Here is a 26,291-nt window from a genome sequence, read left to right on the forward strand (position 1 = left end):
TCCCATTCTGACCACAACCTCGTACACCAACGATCCATTTACACTCATGGCTCCCAAAGGTGGAAACGCAAAGAAAGAGAGTGGGAGAGCCAAGAAGGCTGAGAACGAGTCGAAAAAAAAGGAGGCAGCAGCAGCAGAAGCGGTAAGACGAGAATCTGTTGGAGTCATTGTCCACCGTGCCGATCTTACTCATTACCGCGTAGGAACGTAAGGAAGCCGAAGCCTGGAAAGATACCAATGTGAAAGGCGGAAAGGCCAAGAAAGAAGAGCAAGAAGCTAAACGCAAAGCAGAGCTTGAGCGCAAGGCAGAGAACGCACGATTACTTGCTGAAGAAGAAGCCGCTGTACCCAAAGTCAAAGCCGCACCCAAAGCTGGCGCCAAGAAGGCCGCTAAACCTACTCCAAAACCCGCTGGTCCCGGTGCGATCGCTGCTGGCGGTGGATTGGACGATGATGGAAAGAAGGAATGGGAATCGGCGGAGCCAGAGAGTTTCTCTGCGACGGGTATCGACAATGCCCTGGATCTCTTGGAAGTCGTCACCGCCAAGATGGACAAGGCATCCGTTGGTCAGCAGGCGGCTGGTATTGAAAGGCATCCCGAGGTGAGTATATGCGCTGTTTTTCTCATTTTGCGCTGGTGTTGAATATCAAATTCTAGCGACGATACAAGGCGAGTCATCCTTTGACTCGGTGGCGGATTTACTGATTGATGTGATTCCAGGCCGCCTTTGAAGCTTACCAGGAACGCGAACTGCCCAAACTCAAACAAGATGTACGTGCACAGGGATATGCAACAACGATGTACTGATTTCCTGCTAGCATCCAGGGCTGCGCCTACAGCAATACAAAGTCAGTGCTCTTACCAACTGTACCGTTGTAATCACTGACAGTCTGCACAGGATTTATTGCACAAGCAGTTCCAGAAATCACCTGAAAACCCGTGAGTATGCATCTCAGATATTGAATGTTTCTGTCTGACTCGGACCTTGCCTCCTTAGTTTCAATCAAACAGTGGTCGCGTATGACGCCAGTAAGCAAGATAAGGTGGAGGCTCTCAAGGCGAAGAAAGCCCAGGTTGAGGAGCGCCTGCGAGAATAAGGCACTGCCTTTTCTCCGCGAAGGGTACAAGAGAGAATACCGCCCGAGCTCCACATAACGCTGTGTACAACACGTCTAAGGGTATGTATCCTTTCGATCTACCAGCATTTTACATCTGATTCGATATACAGGTGATATTGTGCGAATCTGTGAAAAATGCTATCATTCCTCATTTATCCAATTACAATATATTTCCACCATCACCACATTTTCCCGAGTCGGTTTTCTTAGGCTCCGTACTAGTGGTTTGTACATTTATGTTCAGTAATTGAAACAATGTAAATCAGTCCACTTCGTTATGACAGATACGGTCCACATGACAGAAATGCAATACAGTAGCTTGCGTTTGCATGCCGATTAGCAAAGTAGTATTGGCGATGCCGCGGTGAGGGCAGCGCACTGTCTGATAGCACAGCTATTTGCGGCGCAGTTTGGTCCGCTTATGTCAGCACCTACTGGAGGGGAAAAAATTTTTGGTATAAAATCGACTCCACCTCTTCACATCAACCATCACCATCGTCTCCCTCATCTACTCCTTCTGCCGCCGTTTAATTCCTACCAATGATGTCGAACTATTCGATTTCTCTTCCTTCTACATCATCGTCTGTGCCGTCCTCGTCCTCGCCATCACGGCGTACCAACACACTTGCAGTGACCTCGTTACCCAAGACTTTCTTTCACCCTGTCATCCTCACCGTATTGAAGTCTCACTTTGAAACATACGGCGAAATCAACCAATGGGTACCTCTACCAGGATTTGGACGGATTATCGTGGTTTACACTGAGGAGGAGCATGCGGAAGTCGCTAAGACTGAGTGTGACCCCATTATCCTTCGGGGTACTTCAGACATGTGTGTAACTTTTCGTTGGCAAATTATTCTCCTCCTAACCTCTTATTGTCAGATCACAAACTATCTTGCGCGTATACAGAGCTGATCCCAACCCCTTGATCACAGACTTTGGCCAAGCAGTGCCCGAAGCCAACTTCCTACGCCCACCCGCAATCGAAAAGAACTTCCTCATCTCACCACCAGGATCGCCACCTGTGGGCTGGGAGCCTATCAGGGAGGAACCACCCAATGCGGCGCCACTTGCTGACGACCTGATCAACGCACTCAAGCTTCTCCAGGTGCAGGAGCGTGGGCCTAGTGTGGAAGTGCTGATACGCCCTGAGGACTCCTGCGTGGGCGTCTTCGTAGAGGACTGTGACCGGTGTGAATACGATGAAGATATTGAGGAGGAGGATTGGGTGTACGGCCAGACGGCCCCTACCAGGACGAAGTGGCGGCCGATGGTCACTGCTATGCCCCCTCTACCCGCCCGAATCCCTGTATAGATCATATGTTTGATCAGTATTACTGTGAGTATGCGGTTTGCTGTGTGCTCTTGTGCTATTATGGGATGATAAACCTATCAGACCTGTTCCGAACCCATGTGGTTGTGTGGATAACCGATATTGCCTTTTATTTCTGATCCTTTCCGTTTCCTTGATGACGAACTGGAACTGACGACCCTTTTCTATAGATATGTTCCTGGGATACCATAGTACATGTATTTTGGTGAGTTTCCTTTCCAAGCACCTACGATGATGTATACCTATCAGACCTGTTCTGACTCTTGTGGAGACAAACCGATTATTGCCTTTTTTATTTCTGATCTTTTTGATGTCTCTTCGTTTGAGCTCTTTACTGATTGCTTCTTTATCAGGCATGAAACTCGACTCGATCTGACATTTATTGTATAATACTTAATGGACTTTGTCCTTGACTAGCATCGCTTTCTTTTGGACAATCGGATATGTATGGTAGTTTAAACCTGTGCTTCTCGGGATACAATTTGTATAGTAACATTTTGCATGGTTCGTTATATAGTACTGGCAGAGAGGTAATAAGGACCGCTCTCTATCATATATTACTCCAAACCCGACGTGTATGGATATCTATTCCTTTTTATGATGAATTTTAACGAACACGGGCATTTGGGGACGTGAGGTGGCTTACTTTTCAGTGCGGGCTATTGCACAACTGTAGACTTTGAGATAATCTCTTCGTATGGAACCGCTAACTCTAATTCGAATTCTCGAATAAGCACAAACACGATGACTTTCATCCTACAGTACTACAGCCTTCAATACTTGATCGAGCCCGAGATGATGCACCCACTGAGCAAGAGTGAACCGGTAACCAATACACGACCGCGATCCTCCGAGAAACGACAGGACGTTACTCCATACACCAGGAATGGCGTTCACAGCTTCGGGGATCTTCTCCCAACGTTCCGGACTGGACCAATCGCATTCAACTTATTAGGCTTAAAGGGCAGCATGAGCGGAAGATGTATTGGGATTGAAGGAAAGAGGTTGAGAGAAGCACGAGCTAGCGGGCTCGGAGAAATAGTAAGCGTGGTGGCACTGCATCGAAATCATCCCGAATAATGAAGACGTATGAATTATATATTTCTACGAGCGTCAACTCTTTCTCAGTTTCTTGCAGGTTAGACCAAAGAAGCCATCGGCATGAACGCACCTCCTCGGACATTTGTGGGTGAACCCGTGGTTCAATATCATCATACATTATTGGGGAAAGTTCGAGAAGGCATGAAACTTGTTCAATTCTTTGGGATGGGCTTGATGATGGCCATTGCTTCTCAGACGGGACAGCCAGTTCGAACTGGGACGCTTTCACGTGGGTGAATTATTCCTGCACATACGTTAGGAAGGAGAACGAAGGGACTAAGCTGGAGACATACTGCCAGTGGTTGCTTCAGCGAACTTACGAGTGAAACTGTTTTCGGAAAGGCGACTCAGAATACGAGGCATAATTTGAGACCATTAATGTCAGGACGCCATGTTTTTGTCGGATGTAGTTATAATGGACATTATTATATATATCTAACACTTACAAACATTATAACCGTTCGTAGTGGCGTCGCTATCCTTCGTGTTGATAGACTTTAACAAATACAGGCAACTGAGGACCATCGGCTGGACTATTTTTCAGTATTGGTCGTTGGACGGCGGAAGCTTTCACGATGATGTCTTCATATGGCACCGCTAGTTCCATCTCGAACCCTCGAATAATGGTAAACAAGATAACCTTCATCCTACACGGCGTCAGTCAATGATGCTTAATGGCACACAGTTTAAAAACGCACTCAGCGATTGCAAAACGGTAACCAATACACGATCGGGGTCCTCCAATAAAGGTCATCATATTACCCCACACTCCCGGAATCGTGTGCACAGCTTCAGGGACCTTCTCCCACCGTTCCGGCCTGCCAGATGTTCTTCGTCAAAGGACCAGACAGAAACCAATGGATTGGGCATACCGATAGTCTTCCGCATCCTCACCCCACAAAGATTTATCTCGATTTAATGCCATTATGGGAATGGTGATCATCTCGCCTTTCTTAACCCTTCGTTCACTGTTCAGCCATCTTCTTTTGACAACAAAGGGGAACTCACAAGATGGAATCGTGCAATATGCCTCTGTTATCTCGGAATGGATGCCGCAGAGGTATCACATCGTCTTTGGCTGCAACGCGTATCGTCGAAGGGACGGGAGGCCGCACTCTCATGGTCTCCTTAACGACCCAATCCAGATACGGTAGCCCATTTAACTCCTCTGCCGTCGGTGTGCTTGTGGGTACAGCAAGAAGCTCTTGGCGAAGCTTGGTCTGGACGTCGAGGTATCGACACAGGTAATAAATAGTCCATGTCACAGCAGTGCTTTGGATAGATGCGTTAGTGCAATTTGCGCGTTACAACAGCTACATGAACGGACCTCGTTGTTTCATGTCCGGCAAGCAAGAAGGTTGGGACCTCTGTCAGTAACTTTAAAAAAGCAGCGTCGATATTTAAAGAGAAGGCATACGTGAAAGAACATCTGCCTCATTCATGCGCTGATTGATAGGAACGTCCGGTGAAGCATTGGCCCGGACGAGCAAAGAAAGTAGATCTTTGTTATCCCCTTTCTCTGCGTCACCCGCTACCTTGGCATCTGCTAGCAACTGCCCGCCAAGACGAACCAGAGTATCCTGAATAGCTTGTAGTCGAGCTTTACTCTGACTGGGCTATTAAGAAACAAAGTCAGACTATCGTTACTATTTTCTGCGCAAGACCTACAATCCATTTCAAGACGGGAAACCGAGCGTAGAGTATACGTGTAGGTCGACTTTCGTTGGCTACACGTAGTAGTTCGACAAGAGCCTGATGAACTTCATTATGTGTATCGTTTATGTTTAGAGAGTCGAGTTTGTGATTAAACCCTAGAATTTTGCTCTATGAGTAGGGCTGGCTGAGTTAAACAAGCGAACATACCAGTGCGGGCTATGATATCCAACGTCAGACGAGTGAGCCACGATACGGTATCGATTCGTGCTTTCCCTGAAGACTTGAGACATTCTACCGTCCATATCTGCTGAAGCTATTATAGGAGGGAGGTTAAAATGGCTCGCTATCCGCATTAAGGCTCGATGTGAGTACCTGGATGGCTTTATCCAGAAACACTTCATGAAACTCGCGGATGTTAGCATTAGAAAACGCTGGATTCTGTGACGATTCAGAAGAAGTTTCGAACATGCGTCGAGTAAATCATACCATAATTTTACGCTAAGGACTTGCATTTAGCCATGCGTGTGACACTACCTAAGAATTTTAGGTGCATACCTGCTGTTTATGCTTGCTACCTTCCACTGTAAGAATGCCTGAGAAAGATAGTCAATCGAGGGAAATGAATGGCTGGCGAAGGTCTGACCTTCACCAGCAACTTCACCTAGAAGTTTGCGCGTCATAGAAGGCTTGGGGTAGTCGTATGCATTGAACAGAACATGGGCTATTGCTATTCAAAATTTGAGGGCCCTCGTCCGACAAGCATGCTGCAAGACGGAATACCTTTCGTGTCAATGGTCAAAAGATTCCTCGTCTGTTAGTGTGTGTCAGTCATCTTCGAAGATGAAAAAAAGGAATGATCTCACTGCAAAGATTCCTCTATACGATAACGTGGGTCCGTACTGTTGAAACCAGCGCTCATAGACACCATCGGGGTTGTTCTGCAGGTACGTCAAATCCGTTAGCTGAATGATGTCATCGCTGTACTTGCCGCTAGCACTTCTCTGAGGTTACCAAGAATAAAACCCCCTCCTTTCGGGCTAGGAACGTGACGAAGGAAAGAAGCACCACCCCAAAAAAATTTCCACAGCTGTAGTAAACAATACCCCGCCAATGCACTCAAAACCACAGAAAAGAGCTGGTTATGCATAGTTACAAGCCATAAGAGACGGCGATTGGGAGCGACGGAGTTAGACACCAAATTCTGGAAGCATAACGGACTCATACCATGTTTCGTTGTGGGAGTTGATAGTAGTAGTGTGGGGGTTGAAAAGACGCAAGCCTAGTGCACCGAAGTCCCTAGCAGCATAGGTGTTTAAATATAGGCCTAAAGCTTTCGAAGCTCAGTAGTCTCCGTCGGAGGTCTCGCCACGGAAGCAATAGTGCGACGGACGCCGTCGGCCTTACAAAGATGTAGGAGCCCCTTGCGCCGGCTCCGAACAGAAACATCGGGATATTCAACGTTCATTGTTGTATAAATTACACATCATTGACACAGCCGGAGGAAGCCGAAAGCCCATGCACCATTCTTCACACCTTCTGGTATGGTTTGATTATAATGGGCATTTGGTTCCCGGCATCAGGGTTACTTCTGAGCAATGGCCGTTGCACGATAACGGACCTTTTCGCGATTTCCGCTCCCGGGACGGCTAATTCGAATTCGAATGCCCTTACGAGAGTGAAGAGAATAGCTTTCATCCTGTGCCAGGTTGATCAGAAGCGAGCGCGAAAGACCAAAAGACATTGCACGTACTCCACCAGAGAGAAGCGATACCCAATGCACGAACGAGGACCACCAATGAATGACAGAAGGTTTCCCCATACACCAGGTATGGACTTTACTGTATCAGGAATGTTTTCCCATCTTTCTGGTCTGGTGTCCTATGATCAGCGACAGTAGACCGATACATAAATCAGCCAGGACGAACTTGAATGCCATCGCATCTTTGCCCCACAGGGTTTCATCTCGGTTGACTGTAGCAATAGGAATCATAACAAGCTGGCCTTTTCTGATCCTAATATTAACGTTTCGAATGAGTACCGGGCCGACGGGGGATTACATACATACCTGATACAATCCTGGACTTTGCCTTTCCTGTCAACGAACGGCCGGCTTAAAGGAATCACATCATCCTTTCCTGCAATACGAGCGGTTGCAGGGACGGGAGAATGCACGCGTAACGTTTCCCGAACGACCCAATCCAGGTAGGGAAGAGCATTCAATTCATCCATCGTGGGTGTATCGGTATCAACCCGTAACAGCTCGTCCCGCAGCTTAATCTGAGTATCTGGACTTTGAGTCAGGGCAAAAAGAGCCCATGTTGTCGCAGTACTAAGCGGGACAGTCAGGTACGTAGACTATCTTCTCCAATTTTTATTCACCTTGTGGTTTCGTGGCCGGCGATCAAGAAAGTCGGGACCTCTTTGAGGTATTGAGATAAACCAGACAGTCAAACAGATAGTATAGATACTTACGAGCTAGAACATCGCTATCAGCCATGCGTTGATGTTCACCGACACCAGCAGACATGTTGGCCTTAACAAGCAGTGAGAGAAGATCCCGAGCGGTCGAACTACCTTTCTCTCCACTTGCTCGAAGGCGGGCGTGACTTTCATCGAGGAGTTGATGCCCAATTCGATTCATGGTTTCGTGCGCTCTGGTAATTTCGGCCTCCCGTGGATCAGGCTTAATGGCGGTAAATAACCTTCTTAGTGACAAAGACGAAGAGTCTCTTACGATAAAACGTAACGCCGGGAAGAAGGTTTTGATAAATAGCAACGGATTTGATCGGTTAGCAGTCGCGAAGATTTTGGTAAACGCTTCGTTCAACTCGTTTGGGGTATGACTGGGGTTGAGTGAATTGAATTTGTAGTTGAAACCTTCGGGATACGTATTAACGTATTGGAATAGGACAAAGGAAAAGCGTTAATACACACCGGCTAGACCAATGACATCTAAGGTCAACCGACTTAACCACGAGAGTACGTCAGTGGTGAGAGTTCCTTGTGCAGCTGCGCATTCTGCTGTCCATAAATCCCGTAACTATCGCAAGAACCGCTCGTCGACTTGAGGAAGAATATCAGGCACGGAACCTCGTACCAGGAGAGACTTTTCGAGGAAAATGGTGTTGAGTTCACGAATTTGAACGGGTCCAAAGGCCGGGTTCTGTTAACGTATAAGTTCAACGTCTACAGAAATCAGCGATTCTCGCCGCTCGGCATACACACCATAGTCCTTCGCTGTAATCACAACACCAGTGTCAATGAATGGACTTTTCCATACTTGGCACTAAATTAAGTACCTGCTGCTTGTGCTTTTCTCCTTCAACGACAAGGATGCCTATAAACCGATTACTGAGACGTTCACAAAATTCATGGGGAAAGGTAACCTTTGCCGATAATGCGCCCTAAGTTATATCGGCTATGGGGCGGTTTAGGGTAGTCGTAAGCGTTATTAAGAATGTGCGAAACTGCTCGTAGGTCCGTCGTGAGCAACCGGTACCCCTACAAGACATAAGCATCTAGCAGGAAATCATGAAGAGTAAAACACTTACGCCAAGGGTCCCCGAATATCTAAGGGTAGGTCCATATTGTTTGACCCATTCGTGGTGTACATTACTGTCCTCCTGGAAATAATCAATGGTACCACACACATCCATGTTTGCCGTGTCCCTAGACATACCGACGCCCATATCTGCTTCAAATTTCCCGAAAAAAAGCTCGCGCTTTCAGGCCCAGGGAGATCACTGAGGGGGGAAGTATACTCGATATAAAAGTTTTTGACAAGCTGATACAATCCGTAGGCCACAAGGGTGCCCAAGAACGTACATGCGATCTGAAGAAAGACCTGCATATCGATGAAGGGAGAAGGGAGATCTGGACGAATGTTCACTTACCGCCAACAATTTCTATCAGGCCTTTGTTATATCTTCCCGCTTCCACGGCTGCTTGACAACATTAGTAATTCGTCATCGCCCGTGGGGAACAGCTGTTCATTGATGACGCAGTCACGGCAGGGACAGTACGGCCCGAGAGCCGGATCTAGCCCGAAATTCGTGCGCTGATTATTCGACCAAGGGAACAAAGAATCGACTACGGTGATACCAGTAACCATACATACATAGATCTTCTCAACAGATAGAATACAACTAGATTGTACCGACAACTTGAACACTTCTACTGGGCGTGGCAATTTTGTTCGTGAAGGACAGGTAGGTCTTTCGAGCTGGAAGGCGGCGATTCCTTTTCCGATGGGGTTAGGTTCCCGCCCCACCCATCCTTGAGATCAGTATCGTGAGCACGCGTCGTCTCGACGTTGACGAAAACCTGGTTAGAAAAGGTAATTCATTCTAGCTAGGAGGAGTAACAGTAATGAGAGGAGTACTTACACCTGGGGTTTCGTGTACTGTACGGTGCGGCTGTAGGCGACATTAGTGAATGCTACCATTCATATGAGAAGAAGCAAGCTTACCATGTAGGCATTCGAGGCGTAATCCCCTGATGGCATCGCGAGAACCTCAGGTTTTTTCACGTCGATTATTTTCCTAGAGTTGAGCGCAGATAGAGCCATGTTCGCGTAGAGTTTGGGCATGACAAAGGAGAGAGCTTAGAGAACCTTCAGAAAAAGGAGAGAACGATTGCAGGAAATGGGGCGCACCAAGATAGTAGGGACCGGACTAAATGCGCGAATGTCAGTGAATGGAAGTACGGCAATGTCATGAACCCACGTCACAAAGAAACAGAATCGCTTGTGCGGATGACAACAAGGACGTTACAAGGCCTGTCATGAATGTGGGTATATACTCAAAGAAGGGAATTGAGGTAAGACGGACCATTCTGAACAGACACTATCCGACAAGCGGGAGGATAAGAAGGAGAAACATAGCCGGTCATCGCTTGACTTGCCTTGGATCATTGTGTCCAGAGTCCTGCTGGCGAGACTGAACTTATCCTTTCGACGGAACAGATAATGTGACATCGCGCCGGTGATAATGATATTGGCTACGGCAGCCGGGACCAAACATACACCGAGCGAGGCTTTAGCATCTTCCAGGTCAGCAAACGTATCCATCTTTGCACCAGCGACTCCGGAGGCGATGCCGCCAGCTAACGTTCCATTAGCCTAAAAGTATTGTAAAAACACAAAAGGAACTTTACCGAAGGATGCAAATGCAAGAACACAGATCACTCCCGGGACCCACCATCTGGTAATGAGGGCGTGTATCCTCAAAGCAAAGAACGTAATGACCAAAGGTCCGATGATACCCTTGAGTAAAAGGATTAGAACTGCAGAGGTATCAGTCGCTTCTCGATACTCACGAGAAGAACGGGTCCTAAAGGCAGCACAACAAGTTTAATAAGAATAGAGCGCGTCTCGGAGATTCTCACCTGTTACCAGTGCTAAAGACCATCTCGATCAGCCTTATCCAATGCATGGAAGAGAACACACGATCTTACTCCAATAAATCTGCATAAGAGATGTATTATCGGCCCACGTAGTAACCAAGACGCGGTAGAGCCTTTAAGTATTGAGAAATGTGAGAAGTAACATCTAAAGAACGTAGTGGAAGACAAACCAAATGAGCAGGAAGATAGTCGCAGCAAAATCGAGCATGAAAAGTGAGGCCACGAAGGCCTTCAACCGACCATTGTCCCTTCGTATCAAAGATGTTGAGAAGGCGGCACAAAGTTACGACATTCGAATCCGCGTACTTGTAATTGAAGTTGTTGAAGTAGTTCCACGTCTTATGAAAAGTCTCAGTCGATCGCGAACACACGAGAAAACCCGGCTAACTCACTTGAAAAACCACAATTCCAAAGAGAATCAGAGCAAAAGTAGCACCTATAGACCGCGTCAATCAACCGTGCAATGAGGCTATGAAGGACATCAGACCAATGAGAATCTGTGCCAGCGGGTCGGGTAGGCGCGCCATTGGATCAGCTATGGCTTTTTGGTTGACTAGAAATATTAGTGTAACAGACCAAAGAGAACTTAAGGAAACGCTGAACCGAGAAAAACAGAAAGATGTCGGACTTTATCTAGACCACGCGCCACGCAACGTGTAGCAGGGTCCTGATTCGCCAATTAGTTAACTTTCCATTGTTCCCGAGACGTCGGCGGCCTTGTGTCTTCCACGGTTTCCTTTTACTGCACCATCACGGCAAAGTAACGTTGTGATAGTGCGTAAAATCACGAAAGACGCAGGGGTATCAGCATCTTTCTTCCCGTTTAGTGATGCTGTACGGAAGGCCTATCGTACCTGGAGATCGTCAAATTTCTGTCTGTCACTGTCAGCGTCCATGGAGAAAGGACGTGGGCTCTAGTGCTTCGGGACCTCATCTGATACCGCAGCTGAGCTGAGGAGGATATTGGAAGATATAGCCGCGTGCAACTGGAACCGGAGGAATCGATGTTATTTTAGACAGTGACATCGGAATTAACTGTTTTTAAGCGCTCAGAAGCTGCCACTGGCAGGGATGATTGAAGCCCTTCTTTAAATTGGGGTCGAGGGCATATGGAGAATTTTTCCCTAACGTTTTAGTCGTACGTTGTTGGAGTATGTATGTAACATGCAGGGATTGGAAGGCGTTGTGGGATAGACAATATCCGATTCGTAGGAGTGGAAAGAGATCGCCGGACCGTAGGCCGGCCAATGGCAAACGTCGCGACGTTAAACGTTAAATAATTGTTTCGCGGATAACGAGGCTTCTGAGGTCTGCGTAGAAAATTTGATGCCGCCGCCAGGCTACGAGTCACACAGGCAACGAAGGCTTCTCTCCTTTCGCAAGGAATATTTTTACACCATGCCCGTGCATCTTGGCCGAGACGATCTTTTCCAGGGAAAACACGCCCAGCCCGGCTCCGTCAAACATCTCTTTCATCTGTTCTTCGTTGAAACCAGCTTTATGCGCGACGATATTAGCATGTGTATTAGGAAAGCCCGTAGCATCGTCCTCGGCCTGGTAATCAGTAACCAATAGGATTCCGCCGGGCTTTACGAAAAAAGCCAGACGCTTGGTCGTTTCCTGGGGGAAAGGCATATGGTGGTACGCCATGGAACACTGCACACCGTAGCCCTCTGGTCATTTCGTCTTTCTCGGAATGAAACATGGATTACTACTCGCCAGGACGACGTCAAACTTCGATCCATCAAGCTCGCCTTCTTCCCCCTTGAGCTCGATACAAAGTGCTCTCATGTCTTCTGGAGGTATCCCTTGGTTATGTACACGGGTGTTATACTGGTCTACCATGCCTTGACTTATGTCGATGCCCAGGATGCTCTTGCAGTGCGGTGCGAGCTGCCGGGACATCAGACCTATAACGCCTAGCAACGTTAGTGACGGTCAATCATTTGACAATATGTACCTGCGCCGCAAGCGAAATCCAACAATGTTGTCGATTCTTCATTAAACGGGTACGCTCGTTGAATTGACTGGGCTAGCCTGGACTTTCAAGGGTAATGGTGAATCTCATATATTATGTACTTGTCATGGACTCACCTCTGAGCGAGCTTAAGCGACTGGGGTCGGTCATCATGCTTGTCCGCCACCTTGTCGAAATAATCTCTATTTGCTGAAGTAAAGTCATGTCCGTGTCTACTGGTCAGGTCAAGATCTTGATGGGACATTATGTTTCTGTCACTTTATGATGAGGTCTAAATAGAGCTAATAGCAGCGTCGAGGGAGTGAAGTACCTTGAAAATGAATAAGTCACCCGTTCCAGCGATCGTCAGGCCAGGTTCAACGCTGCAATTTCAAGAAATTTGAATATTTTTCCGAAGTTTCGAATTTCGCCGTGACAATCACAGGTCATGACCCAATTTGGCTCCATCACTGAGACTTGGTGACCGGCGGGGATGTCGATACCGAATCCTGTCCTTCCCCCATTCTCGCCAGCTATCACATCCTACCCATCTTCACCGTCGTCTTCAACCTATCGTCCTTGAAAGATTACATCGAGTGCCAGCATTATTCATCAGCCTTAAGTGGCGACCAATCACCATCACCCTGATTGACGCCGGACCTGAGATGTCGCCTACTATTTATCACCGCGCTCCACTTACCGACTCCCTCGCTCGTCATGGGATACTGGGAGATGTGTTAGAGAAAAGAGGCACTCCGAAAATTGGAGGTTCTGTTGGCGGTCAGTTCCAAGAAATTCCAATTGTTTTGCTGACTCACCATTCCATTCCATTCCATTCCTCCAGGGTTCATCGCCCTCGTTGTTGGCCTAAGTCTCATCATTCTTATATCATGCATTGCTATCTTTTTTCTCTTGCGAGAAGGAGAACCCTCGGATGAGGAACGGGCGGCTCGGCGGCGACGATACCGCCAGCAAGCATTGGAGTACACGTATGGACCCACAGCCAGTCCGCAGTCATCGTGGTCGTCAAAAGTCAAGAGTGTCTTTGGAGGCACCACAAGCAGTAGCAAAGGGTCCAAAAGGGGCTGGGTGCAGGCAGGATCAGGAGACGAATGGGAATCCGAATCGATAATAGACGAAGCTGAAGGGCGGCACCCTGACCTTTCTCAACGAGGCAGCATGCAGATCACGTACTCGCCGCCACTGGATGCGCCCTTCCACCCACCATTACAGCCTTCGGAGTCTGCTTCTAGCGTCCGGTTTGATACTCAGGGAGTGCCGGTATTACCCTATCTAAGGTCGCTGTCTTCGCCTTCACCCCATCCATCGCTACCGAATATTCACAGCAGAATATCTTCACCGACGCCGTCAGATCCGCTTTCGCCAGTCCATGATAGAGTTGTGTCACCAGAACCCATTGCTCCAGCGCATATCGACAGTCCTGTTGAGCATCACGAAGGCAGGAAGTCGTCTGGTCAGTCCGCAACGTCAGTACGGACATTCAACGGGGGAACGAAGTTTCTGGAGGCCCTGTAGCCAGCCATCTATTATGCTCTTGTACATTAAGACTTCTTGGACATTGTGCTATAGTTATCTATCTGTACGGGACTTGCTTTGTACCCTGATGTGCTTTCTGAATTTTGGTGCCACTTACACAGTACACGCTACTATACGATTCTTAAATAATGATATGTATGTATATGTCGTGTCGGTAGCGAAGACTACCTCGAGGAAAAAGGGGGGAATTATTGGTGGGAATATGCATCTAAATTCGTTATATAAGATACCGGTCCACTAATAAATTTACACCAGCGCCCAAAAAAACAACGAAAATAAAGGTTAGCTCCATTTACAACAACATCCACAACCCGAGGGACAGGACGCAACGTTTGCCGTTTTTGAGCATGATATATGAAGCACATGAAGACAGTGCACACAGCTTCGCGAAAGGCCTAGTAAAACGGGATCGTAAGGCTCAAGAAGGGATTCACAGCGACACACACGTAAATATACCTTTGACAGGAAGACGGCAAACGGAACATGAAGGCATCACCGCCCGATGGCTGCATGAAGTACATACACTAACGCCATGCGGAATATCGCCCTGACAGCCGAAAACCGTACACCTGTGAACAATACCTGCGTTCCTCCCACATTAACAACCAACCTCGATTACAACATTAGACACTCACCGATCTCGTGCTGACCGATATCCCAAGACATCTCTCGTCCGTGAACCGCCTTCAGCAGCTCGAGTCGCTTATGGTACAGCTGCCAGCTAAATAACACTTCAGCATAGACGTACACAGAATTTAGGAACTGTTGGATTTCGGATCTCTCGAACAAAGGCGCAGGACTACAAGGGCAGGAGATCAGCCATCGGCGGTAATGGACGTGAGTAATGAATGGTACGTGCCTTTCGTCCTCTGGCGGTTCCTCCACGATGATACGTTTTCCCGTCCCCCCGACGACACGACGGCCAACGCTAGATCCATGTGATTGCATCGATATTGATGCAGGTGAGAACGACACCGATTGTCTATGACTTTGAGTCTCCTTTTCGTTCCAAGATTTAGACACTGCAACGTCCTTCCGTGGTCCTTTACTCTGAGACGGCTTCGGCGAATCGGGACCATGTCGCACGCGATCACTTCGACTAGGAGGAATGGGTATCGATCCCGACGTGACAAGCAGAGGTCGACTCTCCATGGTTGGCGTCGCTAGTCCATCTTTGATGCTGTCTTGTACACCGCTCATGAGCTGTCGCATTGTGCCGGTGTTGAATAGACTTGACCAGGAACCCCGGGAAGAGGAAGAGGATGATATAGAAGGCGCCGAATTCAAGATGTTGGGCGACGCAGAAGGAAGACGAGGCCATACAGGCGACTTCAGACTGTCACGGTCTGGCCTACTTCTCGTCATACTGAAGTAGTCGAAACCATCGGAATGGCCAGAACGCAGAGGAGTCGCGTTCACGCTCTTAGGATCCGGACTTCTCATTATGTTCTCTAAAGACTCGCGAGTATCAAAGGCTTGAAGCACTATCATGGACATCATCGCTAACATTTGCACGTCTTTTTGCTGAGATAGCTCCGCAGTACTGAAACAGAGATATTAGACCTTCGGACGACCGTAATACATGACCAAAAAACGTACAGACGACGTATAACTTGCCATATTAGAGGACTCGACTTGACAATCCAGTCGGTGTCTTGCACTGGTCCCTCGACATGGAACAAAGCACCAAGAGTAATGAATATCCGCTCATGATCAAACCGGCGATACTCTCTCGCTACAACGGCGTTCCTGGCACAGACATCCGAGAGACTATGCGACTGAAACACATAACGCAGAGCAACCTTCTTGTCACTCCCGGCAAGGTGCGATATCGTCCCGATGGAGAGCGTACTGCGCCGCAACGGAATCACAAAGTGATCGGGCACCTCTCCCTGTGGCCGCGAGTCAAAATTATTCCGAAAACGTTCCTGAGAAAACGTGAAAAAATTGGTCATAACACGCAGAATGTTGTCCCCGTTGTCAGACTGGCGCGAATCGGCTGACTTGCCGGAACGATCAGAAGCGATGGTGCCAAGACGGCGGACGGCGTCTGCGACGAGCGATGGAGACTGGTAGATGTTGACGGTGCTTGAAGAATTTTGGGGTGTTGACGGCTTTGTCGGAGAATCAGAGCGGCTACCACGTAGAACGTGGCGTACGATCCTTGGTGGCGCACGGAAGAAACATACAAACTCCCCTGTGGATGACGGTTTGGTAAAAAGTGGAGAATGAAATGCGTTTGCCTACCATTTGGACCAAACGTCCCTTGAGATGTACACGGCTCGGCCAAGTTCTTGTGATTCCTCAGCGCCAGAGCCAAGTCCTTGCCTTTCTTTTCGTCGTCGTCGTCATCAGAGGATCCAGAGTCCATATGGTTGCGCGCCTCTGTTCGTCCATTCTCTTCCTCGTTGGCGCAAAGAAGAAACCTCAGGCAAGCCTCAAGACAGGGCCTTCGAGTTTCTCTGATCCCCTTCAGACGTCGAAGGATAAAGGCGCGATTCTTGATAGAAATAAGGGGACTTTGTTCAAGATTCACGGTCGGCGTCCCTTCGGGGTGTGTTGCTTGAGGATAATCTCGAGGGAACGTGAACGTGACTCTCATGAAGACGGTTGAAGATTCTCCCCAAGGGCCGTAAAGTCCTAATGTACACGTTCGTTTCTTCGTTAAATCGTGCTGAAGGCAAGTTCAGTGACATCCAAGAGACGTCCGAATAATCCCAACCTTCTCCAGCGTAACTTTCCAAGCGGCCAATTTCGTGAGCGCAGATGTAATTCTGCGTAAGATCCATAAGGAATACGGCCATATCGATAGAAGGAAATGTACTCACTCATCCTGTAACGATTGATTCGCTTCCTCGCCTAGGAGTCTATTTCTGCTCTCGCTCCTCTTTTTGCTATCGTTTCCTACAGTGTCTCCCGGACCCGAGTTGCCTCGAGATCTGGAACCCATCCTTGATACCTCCGCACTATTGTGGCCACTACCAGGACCTGATGAGCTCCCTCTTCGTTTCTCCCCCACCTTAACACTTGATAGCCAAGTCAACGCATCGACTCTCGTGGTAACGAATTTACTACCGGCATTTCCCCTGGTCATCTTATTGTATGAGACAGTAACAGGCTGTTTGGAAGCTCGAGATCGAGAGTGCGGAGTTGGTGTTGAAGACGCCACTAATTTCTCGTGAGGAGGGGCACCAGCACGAACCTCGGCAAGAATTGAACGATGACCAACAGGTGCCGACAAAAGCGGGGAGTTTTTGGAAGCTTGGGGAGGGTTTCGGAAAGAGAAGGTACGTCGTTCATCGGTAGCCATTTTGCGTCCTCGTGAGATCGGTGGACTATGGCCAACTTTCTGTCATCGAAGTATCAGCATAGAGTTAGTGGAGTATTTTTGGGTGCAAAGTTACCCGCAGGGATTCTGGGTCGACCGGCCAGAACCGTAAGGTCCGGTCTTTTGACCACGTTATAAGCTGGATGTCTGAGTCGTCCTTTCCGCCCCTCCTCCAGACGAATTCCTTTACGACATCTGTATGTCCTTCGAACACGTCCACGGGTGTCGTTGTGTCAGAGCGCGCATACATCTCAAGAATGGCCTCCCCTCTCTGCGCTAAACTCATTACACCGTTGCCGAACGGCAAGTTCCTAGCACGCCAAACAGGGTATGCCGTGTGTATCACAGTTTTGGGTTCCTGAGGAGTAGCGTTCACATCCCATATTTTGATCGTCTTGTCTAATGAACAAGTGACTATCTCATTGGATTCCTGGTAAGACCAGTCAATGCCGTATATTTTGGAGTTGTGAGCTGCAATTCTGGAGATAGGAAGAGAACCTTTACGCCTATCCCAAATGAGCACCTCGGTGGAATGTGAAGAGGCGAGAATGTTAGCATCTTGACGACTCCATTTGACTTGGGTCCCCGGAGCTAGTCGTCATGAGACGTAGCTTTGAGTGAGAATACAGAGATCTTACAATTGAAAGCACAGAGTCCTGATCGCGTTCATGAGCTAGACAAACTCAGTAGAGGTATGCTTGACATACCGAATATGGGCTTTCGAGGTTCTCTAAGATCCCATGCCCATACCCAACTATCAATACCGGTGCTGACAACGGTGTCGAACTCGGTTGTATGCCAGTTTATGTCAGTGATAGCGCGATAGTGAGCGTAGAGAATGTGTTCGATATTTGACTTTCCTGTGGCCATGAGATTCCATATCAATCTATGAACAGTATCAAAAGAGGTGCACGGGGGAGAAATAGAAGAGACATACAATTTCTCGCTGGAAGTAGAAACGATGTACTGTGCTCGGGAAGTATGTGGATTCCATTGAACGTCTGCTACATCCCATGTGCCACCCTGGGGAAGGAAGCGGGGAATTTCCAGAGGTGCTTCCAGGTCAATTATGAATAGACCTCTGCGTCTAGAAACGTCATATATTAAAGAAAGAATTTTGGTAGCATCCAGGACACATACGCAGCAAGAACAATGTCCCGAGAAGCCGGGCTGATACTCATCTAAGCTTGTGAGCCGGCGCGAGAACAGAGGATTGGCACAACATGACTCACGTTTCCAACGGCATCCCCCACCAACCCCTTCATGTCTATCTGCAGGCTTTCATGAAAATTTCCACGATCCTCAGGTGATGACACCCCATCGTTGTTCGTCCCAGAGTCACTAGTGTGCGCTTCTTGCATCGACGGAGTCCAAGATGGTCGCCTGGTTGACGTCTTGCTTGAGGATGGCTGAGAAGAAAGAGGCCAGTCCGTCTGAAATTTGATTGTTACTGAGACGTTGTCCAAGGATCTTGAACCTGGTAGAACTTTGGGTTCATGAGGCTCGTACGAAGATACCAATGGTGACGAAGGCATTTGAAAGCTATACTCCTTGGCTCATTGTTGTGGGATAAATGTATGATAGTAATCCTCTTCACTTCGAGAACTGTTTGGTTCGCGAAAGCGCGATATGCACCTTGAGACGCGTCAGTCGTTCATATCAAACGCGGTAGTTATACGAATACCAAAAAGATCCAGCTGGTTATAGATTGTAATTTTCCCTCTGCTGGTATACGAAGGACGGTGGAAAGGGTGAGAGATTGGCCAAGAAGGGTCGTGACGTCGAAGTAAAGACTGAGGCGAACGGCAAGTTCCGAAATTCTTATGTCGGTATCCGGACCGACCAACACTAATGTTGCCCTTATTAGGCCTCGACTCAGAAGTTATCATTCCTCAGTTCCTGGTTGTGCAGCTTAGTGCAATGGACTCAGCTTCTCACAGTCTCTCCTCCTCCAATGGCTGTGTGTACTAACTGATGGCATCGGCTCTTGTAACAAGAACTTTCCCAAATTAGACGCACTAGCCTCCTGCCACCAACCTGAAGGCACCGGCTTCTTTTTTCGTCTTCCTTTCTTCGTATAGCGCCCAGGTCCCCATTGCTCTGTCCTTGCTGTGAAACAGTACTATATGTGACATTGGACTTGTCATTTGCGACATTTGCGACACTAGCGGAGTCGTCTTATTGATTAGCTAGTTGATAAGTATCAACACTGCTCGAACATACAGAGCATGAAGAACGAGTCTCTTCATCTATCAGCTTCTGGTTTACCTGCTGCTCAGTCGTTTCACGATACAAGGGTATTGTCGCGTATCATGGAATGTTTTACCATGTGTGCGTGTTCTCCATTGTTTTCAAGACGCCGTGATTCAAACCTTTTCAAGGCGCTTTTTGTTGTATACAAGCTGTTACCGTAAACAACACAGCAGCGCCAAGAATAAAATGCGTGTCGAGTATCATGTTCCCCGCAAGACACCCACATGCAAGCCACAGACGCTCGTTCCCAGTCAAGAAAGAAGTCGCGTCGAGAGTTCACTACCGACACCCCTCGAGATGTGCTGATCGACGCCCTCAAAGAGAAGGAATACAAGATCCGGAGAATGCAAGGACTCTTTGTTGACGCATTGCAGTTACTACATGACACAGAACGCCGCACTGTCGAGGCAGAAAGCCGCATCGCTGACACGGCTAAAGGCCTTGACAAGTTGAACCAATACAGATCCAAGCTGCTGGATGACACTTGGAAGGTGAAGCAAGAGACCTCAGAGGACCGATGGTGGGCCACACGCGGTCAGGAGGAACGAGCAGAGAAGACCAATCTACTTTCTCATCTTTTAGAGGGGGTCGGACAGACAGTAGACGAAGCAGCCAGTGAGCGCCATATCCGTGTGCAAAATGCAGAGGCTCTGGCAACTGCGCGAAGGGTGGACCGTCTATGGAGTCACGAGGTTCAGAACCCGAAGCGTAATAACCCACTCCAGTCTGAAGCGCAACAGGTGGCCTTAGTGGCAGCTCCTGTTTCTCTGCCACCTAACTCAGATGGCAATGCCCACCATCTTGCTTCAGAGAGCGTTCGTTCACGTGTACCATCTACCCCAACAACACCTCCTACTTATCCAGAATCTCTACAAGAATCTCTTCATTCTACACTCCTTGACACCCGTCCTCGAACGAGCCGTCCATACCGCATGCGTCGATCTCAGTCAGTTTCCAGTCCTGCATACTCCAATGATATCGCGGGCCGAGGCAGCCTGCACTCCGTCGAGAACAGCTGCATCACTTCCCAGTCATCGGATAGTCACTTAGAGTCTCTTCTCTCCGAACCCGGAGCCCTTCCTAGTGAAATTATCGGCTCGTCTCTTCGGAAGAGACGTCCCAGTCTCACAGAACGCCTGTTCGATATCGGCAAGGCCACTTTCAGTCCATCAAACGCGGTCACCGAGACTCCCGTTGATCCTTGGTGCCCCACTGGGCATATCACAGCCGCTCACAAGCCTAAATTTCACAGGAGGTCCTCTGTAGATTCAGAGAATTCACTGCCTCCTCCGGTACCACCCAAAAGCTATCCCAGTACACGAAAGGAAAGGTTGCTTCTCGCAGATGATTTACGCTACGGGGCGGCCGCAAAGGAAATATCTCATTATAGAGAAAACCTCATTTCAAGTAAAGAACGCGATACGGTAGGCTTCATTCGTCCCTTTGGAATATTTGGCTGATCACGTTTAGAGCGCTTACCTTGGACCTGATAAGATTCACCGAGAAGCTGCCGCGATGCTCGCATATCCTGATCGACTTGATTCACGCTCGCCGCGTACATCCTTACATTCTACTTCAACTACAGTGGATACACCTTCCCGCAGGAGCTCTCGCATAGCGTCTTCGACCGCTGCTGCTAGTCTGTGCAGTGACGGCGAACCGCCTAACCCTTCTTCATCAGCCTCGAGAGTTGGCCTATCTCCTCAAACAGTTCCTTCAATAACAGTGACCCCGCCATCACGTACGACTTCAATGGATGATCTTTCATCACCGTCACTCTCTAGGAAGCAAGCTGGCGATTCAAGTTCAAGAGCCCCGCCGCCTACGAGACTTTCACCCGACAATCGTGCTTCAGGATCTCCCAAACACCTCATCAGCGGTCCTTCGAACCCACCAGCCAGTTTGCTCCTATCCCAGAAACGTGCCGGACGCCACGCCCGCGAAGGTCAAATTCTAGCGTAGGTCATAGACAGAGGGACAAGAGTCTGCCCTCGCGGCCGACTCGTACACCTGTTTCCGCTCAAGCTTGCCGAGAACCTGCTTCAACTAGAAAGCCTACGTCCCATTCTTCGGATTTGCCGCCACCCATCACTCCTCCTCCAATTGGTGTCTCTTCCACCCCAGTTCATATTTCTCGCAATAAAGGACCTCCCAACCATATCAGAAAGATGCCTGCGCCAAAGGCATCATCGGTTAACAATTCTCTTCAGTCTATACGGGATACAAGTATTCCTGCTGAAGTCAAGACCCTGAGACGTGTCAAAAGACAAGTTCTCCGCATCTAATGCACAACGCACGACCATCATGACTGTTTGTTCTATTTCTTTCGTTCGCTGGATACTGTACTTATTCTCCTAATGCCCATTTTGAATCCTCGCTTCCCTTGTCATTCGTTATGGGATGACTTAATTTTGCTTCTTTTCTATGTTACGATCCCAATGAATACACATGATTTTAATGTCATCCAATCTCAATTCGGAACCGATACGAAAGCGCATTCTGACTGATGTAAATAGATGGTCCGAATAGATCTACAATCCAAAACAAGATATACAAGAAAAAGAATAGATACAATTTGAAAACACTTCAGTATGTTCAAGCTAATTCAAGAAGTCCGGAAAAAAAGGAGAAACCACCCGTTCTTATCCTTTACAACCCACAGTATGACGCATTGACTTGGACAGCCGTAACATCCACGATCCCATACTCAACGGCATGTCCGTCCGTCAAATTATTGAACGCTTCCAACGACGTATAAAATCCCGAATCGGCATGATCTACAGCCAAGACCGTGATATTGCGCGGCTCTCCCAGCCCCGTGTACGTCAAGTTCCAGCATGTACCGCAGTTTGCGCTGTTGTAAGTCTCGACGGCGGAGGACGACGCGATGTACGGGAAGGAGGGGAGGCTTTCGTAGGTGGTGTAGCCCTTGGTCAAAAGACCGTTGGAGCCATCGGAGCAAGCAACGCTGCGGAGTGAGTTGGTCCCGACGCCGTAGCCATTGTCATAGCCGGCGGTTATGGCCATAGCGCATGTGGGGATGAGAGCGAGGGCGAACGACGAGAGGAACTTCATGTTGGTGGTGATGGGCTTGGTTTGAGAGGCTCGGTTTTCTGCTTTGGCTCGCAGAGGAGGCGATGGAATGTGAGGCATACAGTAGTAGGTTTTATATGACGATATACACGACATACCAAGGTAGGTATCCTCAGTGTCAGTAACAGATGGCGTTACGTTGCGAATCCTCGGAAAAGAAACGCCGCCTGGTCAATTAGGTGAAGTACAAGAGACTTCTAATGCTGGCGGCCCTAGTTTACGAGTTTTTGACTATTACATCTTTAAGAATTCGAGACCAGAAGCGCATGTCGAACAGCCCGGATCCAATGGAAGAAAGTAGTGGTTGTGCAGGAAAGAGAGGTCTGCCTAGATCTACCGTGTCGATCTTCCTATACATCAGGTATCAATATTAAAAGTGGTGATAGATTGAAAACCACCAGACCATTGCAAATATGTGGGCGTCGGTTACTGTAGCTGGCGGGTAACTCCAAGACGTACGCTTAATACATATAAGCGATTGACGTAGTAGATCATCTGAACATCCTTGCGAAGGCGAAGAAGCAGAGAAAACGCCACCTTCACATGTCATATAACAGATGATGTGAACTCCCGCAATCAGAGGAGAAATCATACAAGTCTATATTCATTCTATACACGTACTAAAAAACTGTGTAAGTCCTCATGAAATACATCTATGACAGGGGGGTATCCGTAATCCACCGAGTGATCAGATCCTGGTGAAGCATGATAGTCAGTACCGTAAGACGATACAATAAACAATTAACAAACCAAGGCAGCCTCAGATTGATCGTACGGAACCATGTGTCTATTTAGAAAGATCCGAACATGGTGAGTCAATCAATACACAAGAACCTGAAGGTAAGACGAACCCGGCATTGTAGACGTTCACGAAAGTGACGTTTCCTGAAGTGAACCCACCGCCACCGGCACTACGAACTTCGCCGGCAGTTACACCAGTCTTCGCAATCACCCAGGGAAGCGTTTCGGCATCGTAATATTCCTCACTGAAAGCGGTATCCAGTTCTTGAACCCATCTCGAGTTTCCCTATGATCTAACATAAGGAGTGACCAGAGCGCAAGAATAAATGAGCGTACAATGTAATTGCACATCATGTCTGTAAGCAAGATAACCATTAGCCTAGTATGAGAGACAAGACAAAAAAGGGCAGACCAGCATTTCCGGCGTATACAAGCAACTTGATTCCATCATTGATTAACTCTGGCAATAAGAGTGCGCTGTTGTGGCCCCCATCACCTTGAAATGCAAACGCCTGATTGACTTCCATGTTACACGAGTCAAAGTTGCGCTCAGGATTTACGCCCAGCGCGCGCTTGACAGAAGGATCATTCATGTAATTCTCGATCCATCCCATTTGTTTGTAACATAGTTCACCGTCTTTGTCCTTGGATCTATCACATTTCTTCCGAACATCATAGGGATTCAGACCAGTTGCTGGCAAGTCAGGTGAGAACAGAGTTTGAGATCAGAATCATTTTCAGCTACTCACCCATAAGAGGTCCGAACAACTGAGAATTACAATAGAGCATGGCGGGTACACAGGTTAGCCTAGATTGGAACTTGTAGCAGGAATTGATGAGTCTTTGGCAAGTCGGGATCTTCGCACGAAGGGAGGTGCACTCGGGGCCCTCTGGATCGCTGAAGATGGGGAACGGGCCGTCACACGCGTAGTCTGCAACAGAACCCATTTGAATGTAAGGATTGGTGAGCCCATTAGCGAGAATGACTGAGGCGAGGTTGATCTTCTTTAGACTGGGAGTGGGAGCAATAGATAGCTCCTTATTCGCCTCATGAACGACGCTCGCGATATTGGGTGCATATGTTCCACCATAACTCTCAGCAGCGACTATATAATTAAGGTTACTATGGACACAGCTTTTGTTCAGTGACTGACTTACTATGGAAGGGCAGCTCCAAATACTCGGAGAACCGATGGAAGAACAGCTCGAGGAAAGCGTAGACGTCTTTCCCAGCAACGGGGCTAGTGGAAACGGTCTTGCCATTGTCCGCATACGAGTATCCAACGTTGATGGGCTGGTCAAGGAAGATGATGTTGGCATGGGAGTTCCAACTATCTGGGTTGGAGGTGGTATTATGACCAAGCTCACCCACACGGCAAGGACCGAGTTCAAACAACAGCCCAGTGGAAGAACTGCACCCAGGTCCGCCATTAAGCCATAGAATCAGAGGATCGTCTTTGGGAGAATCTCGAGACTCGAAGAACCTGGAAATTTATGAACGAACAGCGTAAAACGCGAGATGATAAAGTACCAGAAGAAGAGATGCTTATCTTCCTCGATGTCCAGATAGCCAGAGTATTGCTTGACCGTAGGGTCACAGAGTTTGGGCTTGGTAACCCTAAGTTGGTGTTGGTCGAATGACGGGTGGGAGACGAGTTCATCTGTCGAGAATTAGAATACACGCTGGGATGAAGGATTCTGGAGCTGCTCACACATAAGATTGTCTTGTTTGATGAAATCCTTGCCGTCGTGTACCCATTTCTCCATGTTCTGTTTCCCATCCAATATTGCTTGCAGTGCATCGCCGAAGTCATTGTTGCTGAAGACTGTCTGGTCGCCATAGGTGGGGAAGGAGGCCACCAATGGCAGGGAGAAAAGGAGCAGTTTGAATGGCCTCATGACGGGAAGGAAGATGACAGTAACGAGGCGCGTCTTCTCGGCTTTAGAGGCGTCGACCAATCGGAAACGCAGGAAAGAAAGAAGGCAAAGGAATGAGTAAGATAACAGTAATATTAACACTAATGGTACAATGGTGCAGTGGCTGTAATGGCCCTAAACCGGGAATGTGAGTGGTTTACGTCAGCGATTCAGTCCGCTTGTGCGCTGGTTCAAGACTGTCCCCTCCAGAAAACTTGGTTTCCACAGCTTCCCGCTCTGCAAAGAGTGGTACGGGCTTGGAATAATTTGTCCTTGATTGGCTAGGGAAGCAATTCCGCAACCAGCAGGACTGGCCGAGTTAGTCGCAGAAGATCAGGGCAAGTCGTCAGTTCGCGCTACGGACCATGCTTCTCACAAACCTTCTTCACTTTTTGATCAAGAATTCAATCAAGACTCAAAACCCAAGAAAGACCGAAGATGATACAGTCATCACCCGGTCTTTTGTACATTTGAATATAACTTCACTTTCCGCTCTATTGTGGTGCCAATTTTATTTTTATCTTATAGAGGACAATATAGGTCATCATACCACTAATGAAAATCAAGTCAAGGAGCCTTGTATCGGTCAGGAAAAAATCAATGATGAGTGATTTGTGAGTGATATGAATTTTAGAAAAACAAGAATACAGTATTAGAAAAAAGTGAGGGCATTGGGTTGCATAAATTGATGTCGCAAATCATTTTACTAGTTATAAGGATGGATTTTTCCTGCAGAACCATGGGCCAGAGATTACTTGTTGTGGTGCTACAGGCAAAACGAACCAGAACCGCTTTTCAGAGCCGTGAGAAAATACTCCAAATTGGGAAACGGT

The 26,291-nt window shown here is 48.0% G+C and overlaps 11 protein-coding genes across 11 annotated transcripts; 4 read left to right on the forward strand and 7 right to left on the reverse strand.

Annotated features, from left to right (window-relative positions):
• Positions 1-46: 46 nt before the first annotated feature.
• Positions 47-1,098, forward strand: EV420DRAFT_1272911 (DUF1014-domain-containing protein; the record flags this gene model as incomplete). Its single annotated transcript, XM_060467728.1, has 6 exons — positions 47-142; positions 204-617; positions 722-772; positions 820-849; positions 900-940; positions 999-1,098. The coding sequence occupies 6 exons, from the start codon at positions 47-49 to the stop codon at positions 1,096-1,098; spliced, it is 732 nt and encodes a 243-aa protein (XP_060328690.1).
• Positions 1,099-1,662: 564 nt separating this feature from the next.
• On the forward strand, positions 1,663-2,413 carry EV420DRAFT_1241679 (Calcipressin; the record flags this gene model as incomplete). Its single annotated transcript, XM_060466643.1, has 2 exons — positions 1,663-1,949; positions 2,002-2,413. Coding segments are annotated over 2 exons (699 nt in total), but the record flags the coding sequence as incomplete, so codon positions are not given.
• Positions 2,414-3,935: 1,522 nt separating this feature from the next.
• EV420DRAFT_586400 (cytochrome P450) lies at positions 3,936-6,747 on the reverse strand. The gene is made up of 16 exons (XM_060482680.1): positions 6,434-6,747; positions 6,198-6,344; positions 6,073-6,147; positions 5,990-6,020; positions 5,853-5,936; positions 5,765-5,802; positions 5,696-5,707; positions 5,582-5,647; positions 5,417-5,522; positions 5,222-5,364; positions 4,971-5,169; positions 4,881-4,920; positions 4,562-4,825; positions 4,426-4,512; positions 4,252-4,371; positions 3,936-4,193 (listed from the first exon to the last, which is right to left on the reverse strand). The coding sequence occupies exons 1-16, from the start codon at positions 6,434-6,436 to the stop codon at positions 4,151-4,153; spliced, it is 1,458 nt and encodes a 485-aa protein (XP_060328692.1). The 5' UTR covers positions 6,437-6,747; the 3' UTR covers positions 3,936-4,150.
• Positions 6,627-9,186, reverse strand: EV420DRAFT_1554581 (cytochrome P450). The gene is made up of 14 exons (XM_060473614.1): positions 8,889-9,186; positions 8,761-8,832; positions 8,596-8,710; positions 8,509-8,546; positions 8,435-8,446; positions 8,307-8,372; positions 8,144-8,249; positions 7,944-8,086; positions 7,682-7,892; positions 7,589-7,628; positions 7,275-7,538; positions 7,135-7,221; positions 6,960-7,079; positions 6,627-6,905 (listed from the first exon to the last, which is right to left on the reverse strand). The coding sequence occupies exons 1-14, from the start codon at positions 9,057-9,059 to the stop codon at positions 6,737-6,739; spliced, it is 1,614 nt and encodes a 537-aa protein (XP_060328693.1). The 5' UTR covers positions 9,060-9,186; the 3' UTR covers positions 6,627-6,736.
• A 9-nt stretch (positions 9,187-9,195) lies between these two features.
• Positions 9,196-11,549, reverse strand: EV420DRAFT_587198 (uncharacterized protein). Its single transcript, XM_060482682.1, has 15 exons — positions 11,100-11,549; positions 11,005-11,048; positions 10,919-10,950; positions 10,783-10,860; positions 10,664-10,725; positions 10,595-10,606; positions 10,526-10,539; positions 10,364-10,472; positions 10,112-10,312; positions 10,039-10,053; positions 9,934-9,986; positions 9,864-9,882; positions 9,678-9,811; positions 9,595-9,624; positions 9,196-9,532 (listed from the first exon to the last, which is right to left on the reverse strand). Exons 1-15 carry the CDS (start codon positions 11,137-11,139, stop codon positions 9,383-9,385), a joined length of 993 nt encoding a protein of 330 aa, XP_060328694.1. The 5' UTR covers positions 11,140-11,549; the 3' UTR covers positions 9,196-9,382.
• Positions 11,550-11,959: 410 nt separating this feature from the next.
• On the reverse strand, positions 11,960-12,834 carry EV420DRAFT_1481437 (S-adenosyl-L-methionine-dependent methyltransferase; the record flags this gene model as incomplete). The annotated part of the gene is made up of 4 exons (XM_060469770.1): positions 11,960-12,285; positions 12,325-12,522; positions 12,573-12,649; positions 12,707-12,834. 4 exons carry the CDS (start codon positions 12,832-12,834, stop codon positions 11,960-11,962), a joined length of 729 nt encoding a protein of 242 aa, XP_060328695.1.
• A 56-nt stretch (positions 12,835-12,890) lies between these two features.
• Positions 12,891-14,289, forward strand: EV420DRAFT_587356 (uncharacterized protein). Its single transcript, XM_060482683.1, has 2 exons — positions 12,891-13,349; positions 13,414-14,289. The coding sequence occupies exons 1-2, from the start codon at positions 13,235-13,237 to the stop codon at positions 14,103-14,105; spliced, it is 807 nt and encodes a 268-aa protein (XP_060328696.1). The 5' UTR covers positions 12,891-13,234; the 3' UTR covers positions 14,106-14,289.
• Positions 14,290-14,408: 119 nt separating this feature from the next.
• EV420DRAFT_1272933 (uncharacterized protein) lies at positions 14,409-18,815 on the reverse strand (the record flags this gene model as incomplete). The annotated part of the gene is made up of 13 exons (XM_060467730.1): positions 14,409-14,521; positions 14,583-14,708; positions 14,756-14,995; positions 15,047-15,669; positions 15,726-16,323; positions 16,374-16,800; positions 16,849-16,900; positions 16,955-17,475; positions 17,531-18,045; positions 18,138-18,340; positions 18,392-18,541; positions 18,595-18,635; positions 18,687-18,815. 13 exons carry the CDS (start codon positions 18,813-18,815, stop codon positions 14,409-14,411), a joined length of 3,738 nt encoding a protein of 1,245 aa, XP_060328697.1.
• Positions 18,816-19,655: 840 nt separating this feature from the next.
• On the forward strand, positions 19,656-22,013 carry EV420DRAFT_587541 (uncharacterized protein). The gene is made up of 3 exons (XM_060482684.1): positions 19,656-19,785; positions 19,836-21,131; positions 21,178-22,013. The coding sequence occupies exons 2-3, from the start codon at positions 19,932-19,934 to the stop codon at positions 21,667-21,669; spliced, it is 1,692 nt and encodes a 563-aa protein (XP_060328698.1). The 5' UTR covers positions 19,656-19,785; positions 19,836-19,931; the 3' UTR covers positions 21,670-22,013.
• Positions 22,011-23,291, reverse strand: EV420DRAFT_587598 (immunomodulatory protein). The gene is made up of 2 exons (XM_060482685.1): positions 23,204-23,291; positions 22,011-23,150 (listed from the first exon to the last, which is right to left on the reverse strand). The coding sequence occupies exon 2, from the start codon at positions 22,894-22,896 to the stop codon at positions 22,357-22,359; it is 540 nt and encodes a 179-aa protein (XP_060328699.1). The 5' UTR covers positions 22,897-23,150; positions 23,204-23,291; the 3' UTR covers positions 22,011-22,356.
• Positions 23,292-23,453: 162 nt separating this feature from the next.
• Positions 23,454-25,440, reverse strand: EV420DRAFT_1621415 (Alpha/Beta hydrolase protein; the record flags this gene model as incomplete). Its single annotated transcript, XM_060475693.1, has 9 exons — positions 23,454-23,495; positions 23,551-23,587; positions 23,652-23,827; positions 23,878-23,897; positions 23,954-24,235; positions 24,291-24,647; positions 24,700-25,025; positions 25,073-25,202; positions 25,254-25,440. The coding sequence occupies 9 exons, from the start codon at positions 25,438-25,440 to the stop codon at positions 23,454-23,456; spliced, it is 1,557 nt and encodes a 518-aa protein (XP_060328700.1).
• Positions 25,441-26,291: the final 851 nt, after the last annotated feature.

The sequence above is a fragment of the Desarmillaria tabescens genome (genome assembly GCF_030435595.1).
Source record: "Desarmillaria tabescens strain CCBAS 213 chromosome Unknown EV420scaffold_26, whole genome shotgun sequence".
Classification (NCBI taxonomy): domain Eukaryota; kingdom Fungi; phylum Basidiomycota; class Agaricomycetes; order Agaricales; family Physalacriaceae; genus Desarmillaria; species Desarmillaria tabescens.

Coding starts and splice junctions, on each gene's coding strand:
- EV420DRAFT_586400 (XM_060482680.1), bottom strand. Junction 5,523..5,581: donor TTCTGGATAAAGCCATCCAG/GTACTCACATCG, acceptor CTCCTATAATAG/CTTCAGCAGATATGGACGGT. Junction 5,170..5,221: donor TTCCCGTCTTGAAATGGATT/GTAGGTCTTGCG, acceptor GTTTCTTAATAG/CCCAGTCAGAGTAAAGCTCG.
- EV420DRAFT_587598 (XM_060482685.1), bottom strand. CDS start 22,896: ATGTCGTGTATATCGTCATATAAAACCTACTACTGTATGCCTCACATT.
- EV420DRAFT_587356 (XM_060482683.1), top strand. CDS start 13,235: ATGTCGCCTACTATTTATCACCGCGCTCCACTTACCGACTCCCTCGCT. Junction 13,350..13,413: donor AATTGGAGGTTCTGTTGGCG/GTCAGTTCCAAG, acceptor CCATTCCTCCAG/GGTTCATCGCCCTCGTTGTT.
- EV420DRAFT_1554581 (XM_060473614.1), bottom strand. CDS start 9,059: ATGCAGGTCTTTCTTCAGATCGCATGTACGTTCTTGGGCACCCTTGTG. Junction 8,547..8,595: donor AGGGCGCATTATCGGCAAAG/GTTACCTTTCCC, acceptor ATCGGTTTATAG/GCATCCTTGTCGTTGAAGGA. Junction 7,893..7,943: donor TCCCGGCGTTACGTTTTATC/GTAAGAGACTCT, acceptor ACCGCCATTAAG/CCTGATCCACGGGAGGCCGA.
- EV420DRAFT_587198 (XM_060482682.1), bottom strand. CDS start 11,139: ATGGCGCGCCTACCCGACCCGCTGGCACAGATTCTCATTG. Junction 10,726..10,782: donor ACTATCTTCCTGCTCATTTG/GTTTGTCTTCCA, acceptor CAATACTTAAAG/GCTCTACCGCGTCTTGGTTA. Junction 9,533..9,594: donor CAGTACACGAAACCCCAGGT/GTAAGTACTCCT, acceptor TTTTCTAACCAG/GTTTTCGTCAACGTCGAGAC.
- EV420DRAFT_587541 (XM_060482684.1), top strand. CDS start 19,932: ATGCAAGCCACAGACGCTCGTTCCCAGTCAAGAAAGAAGTCGCGTCGA. Junction 21,132..21,177: donor CAAGTAAAGAACGCGATACG/GTAGGCTTCATT, acceptor GATCACGTTTAG/AGCGCTTACCTTGGACCTGA.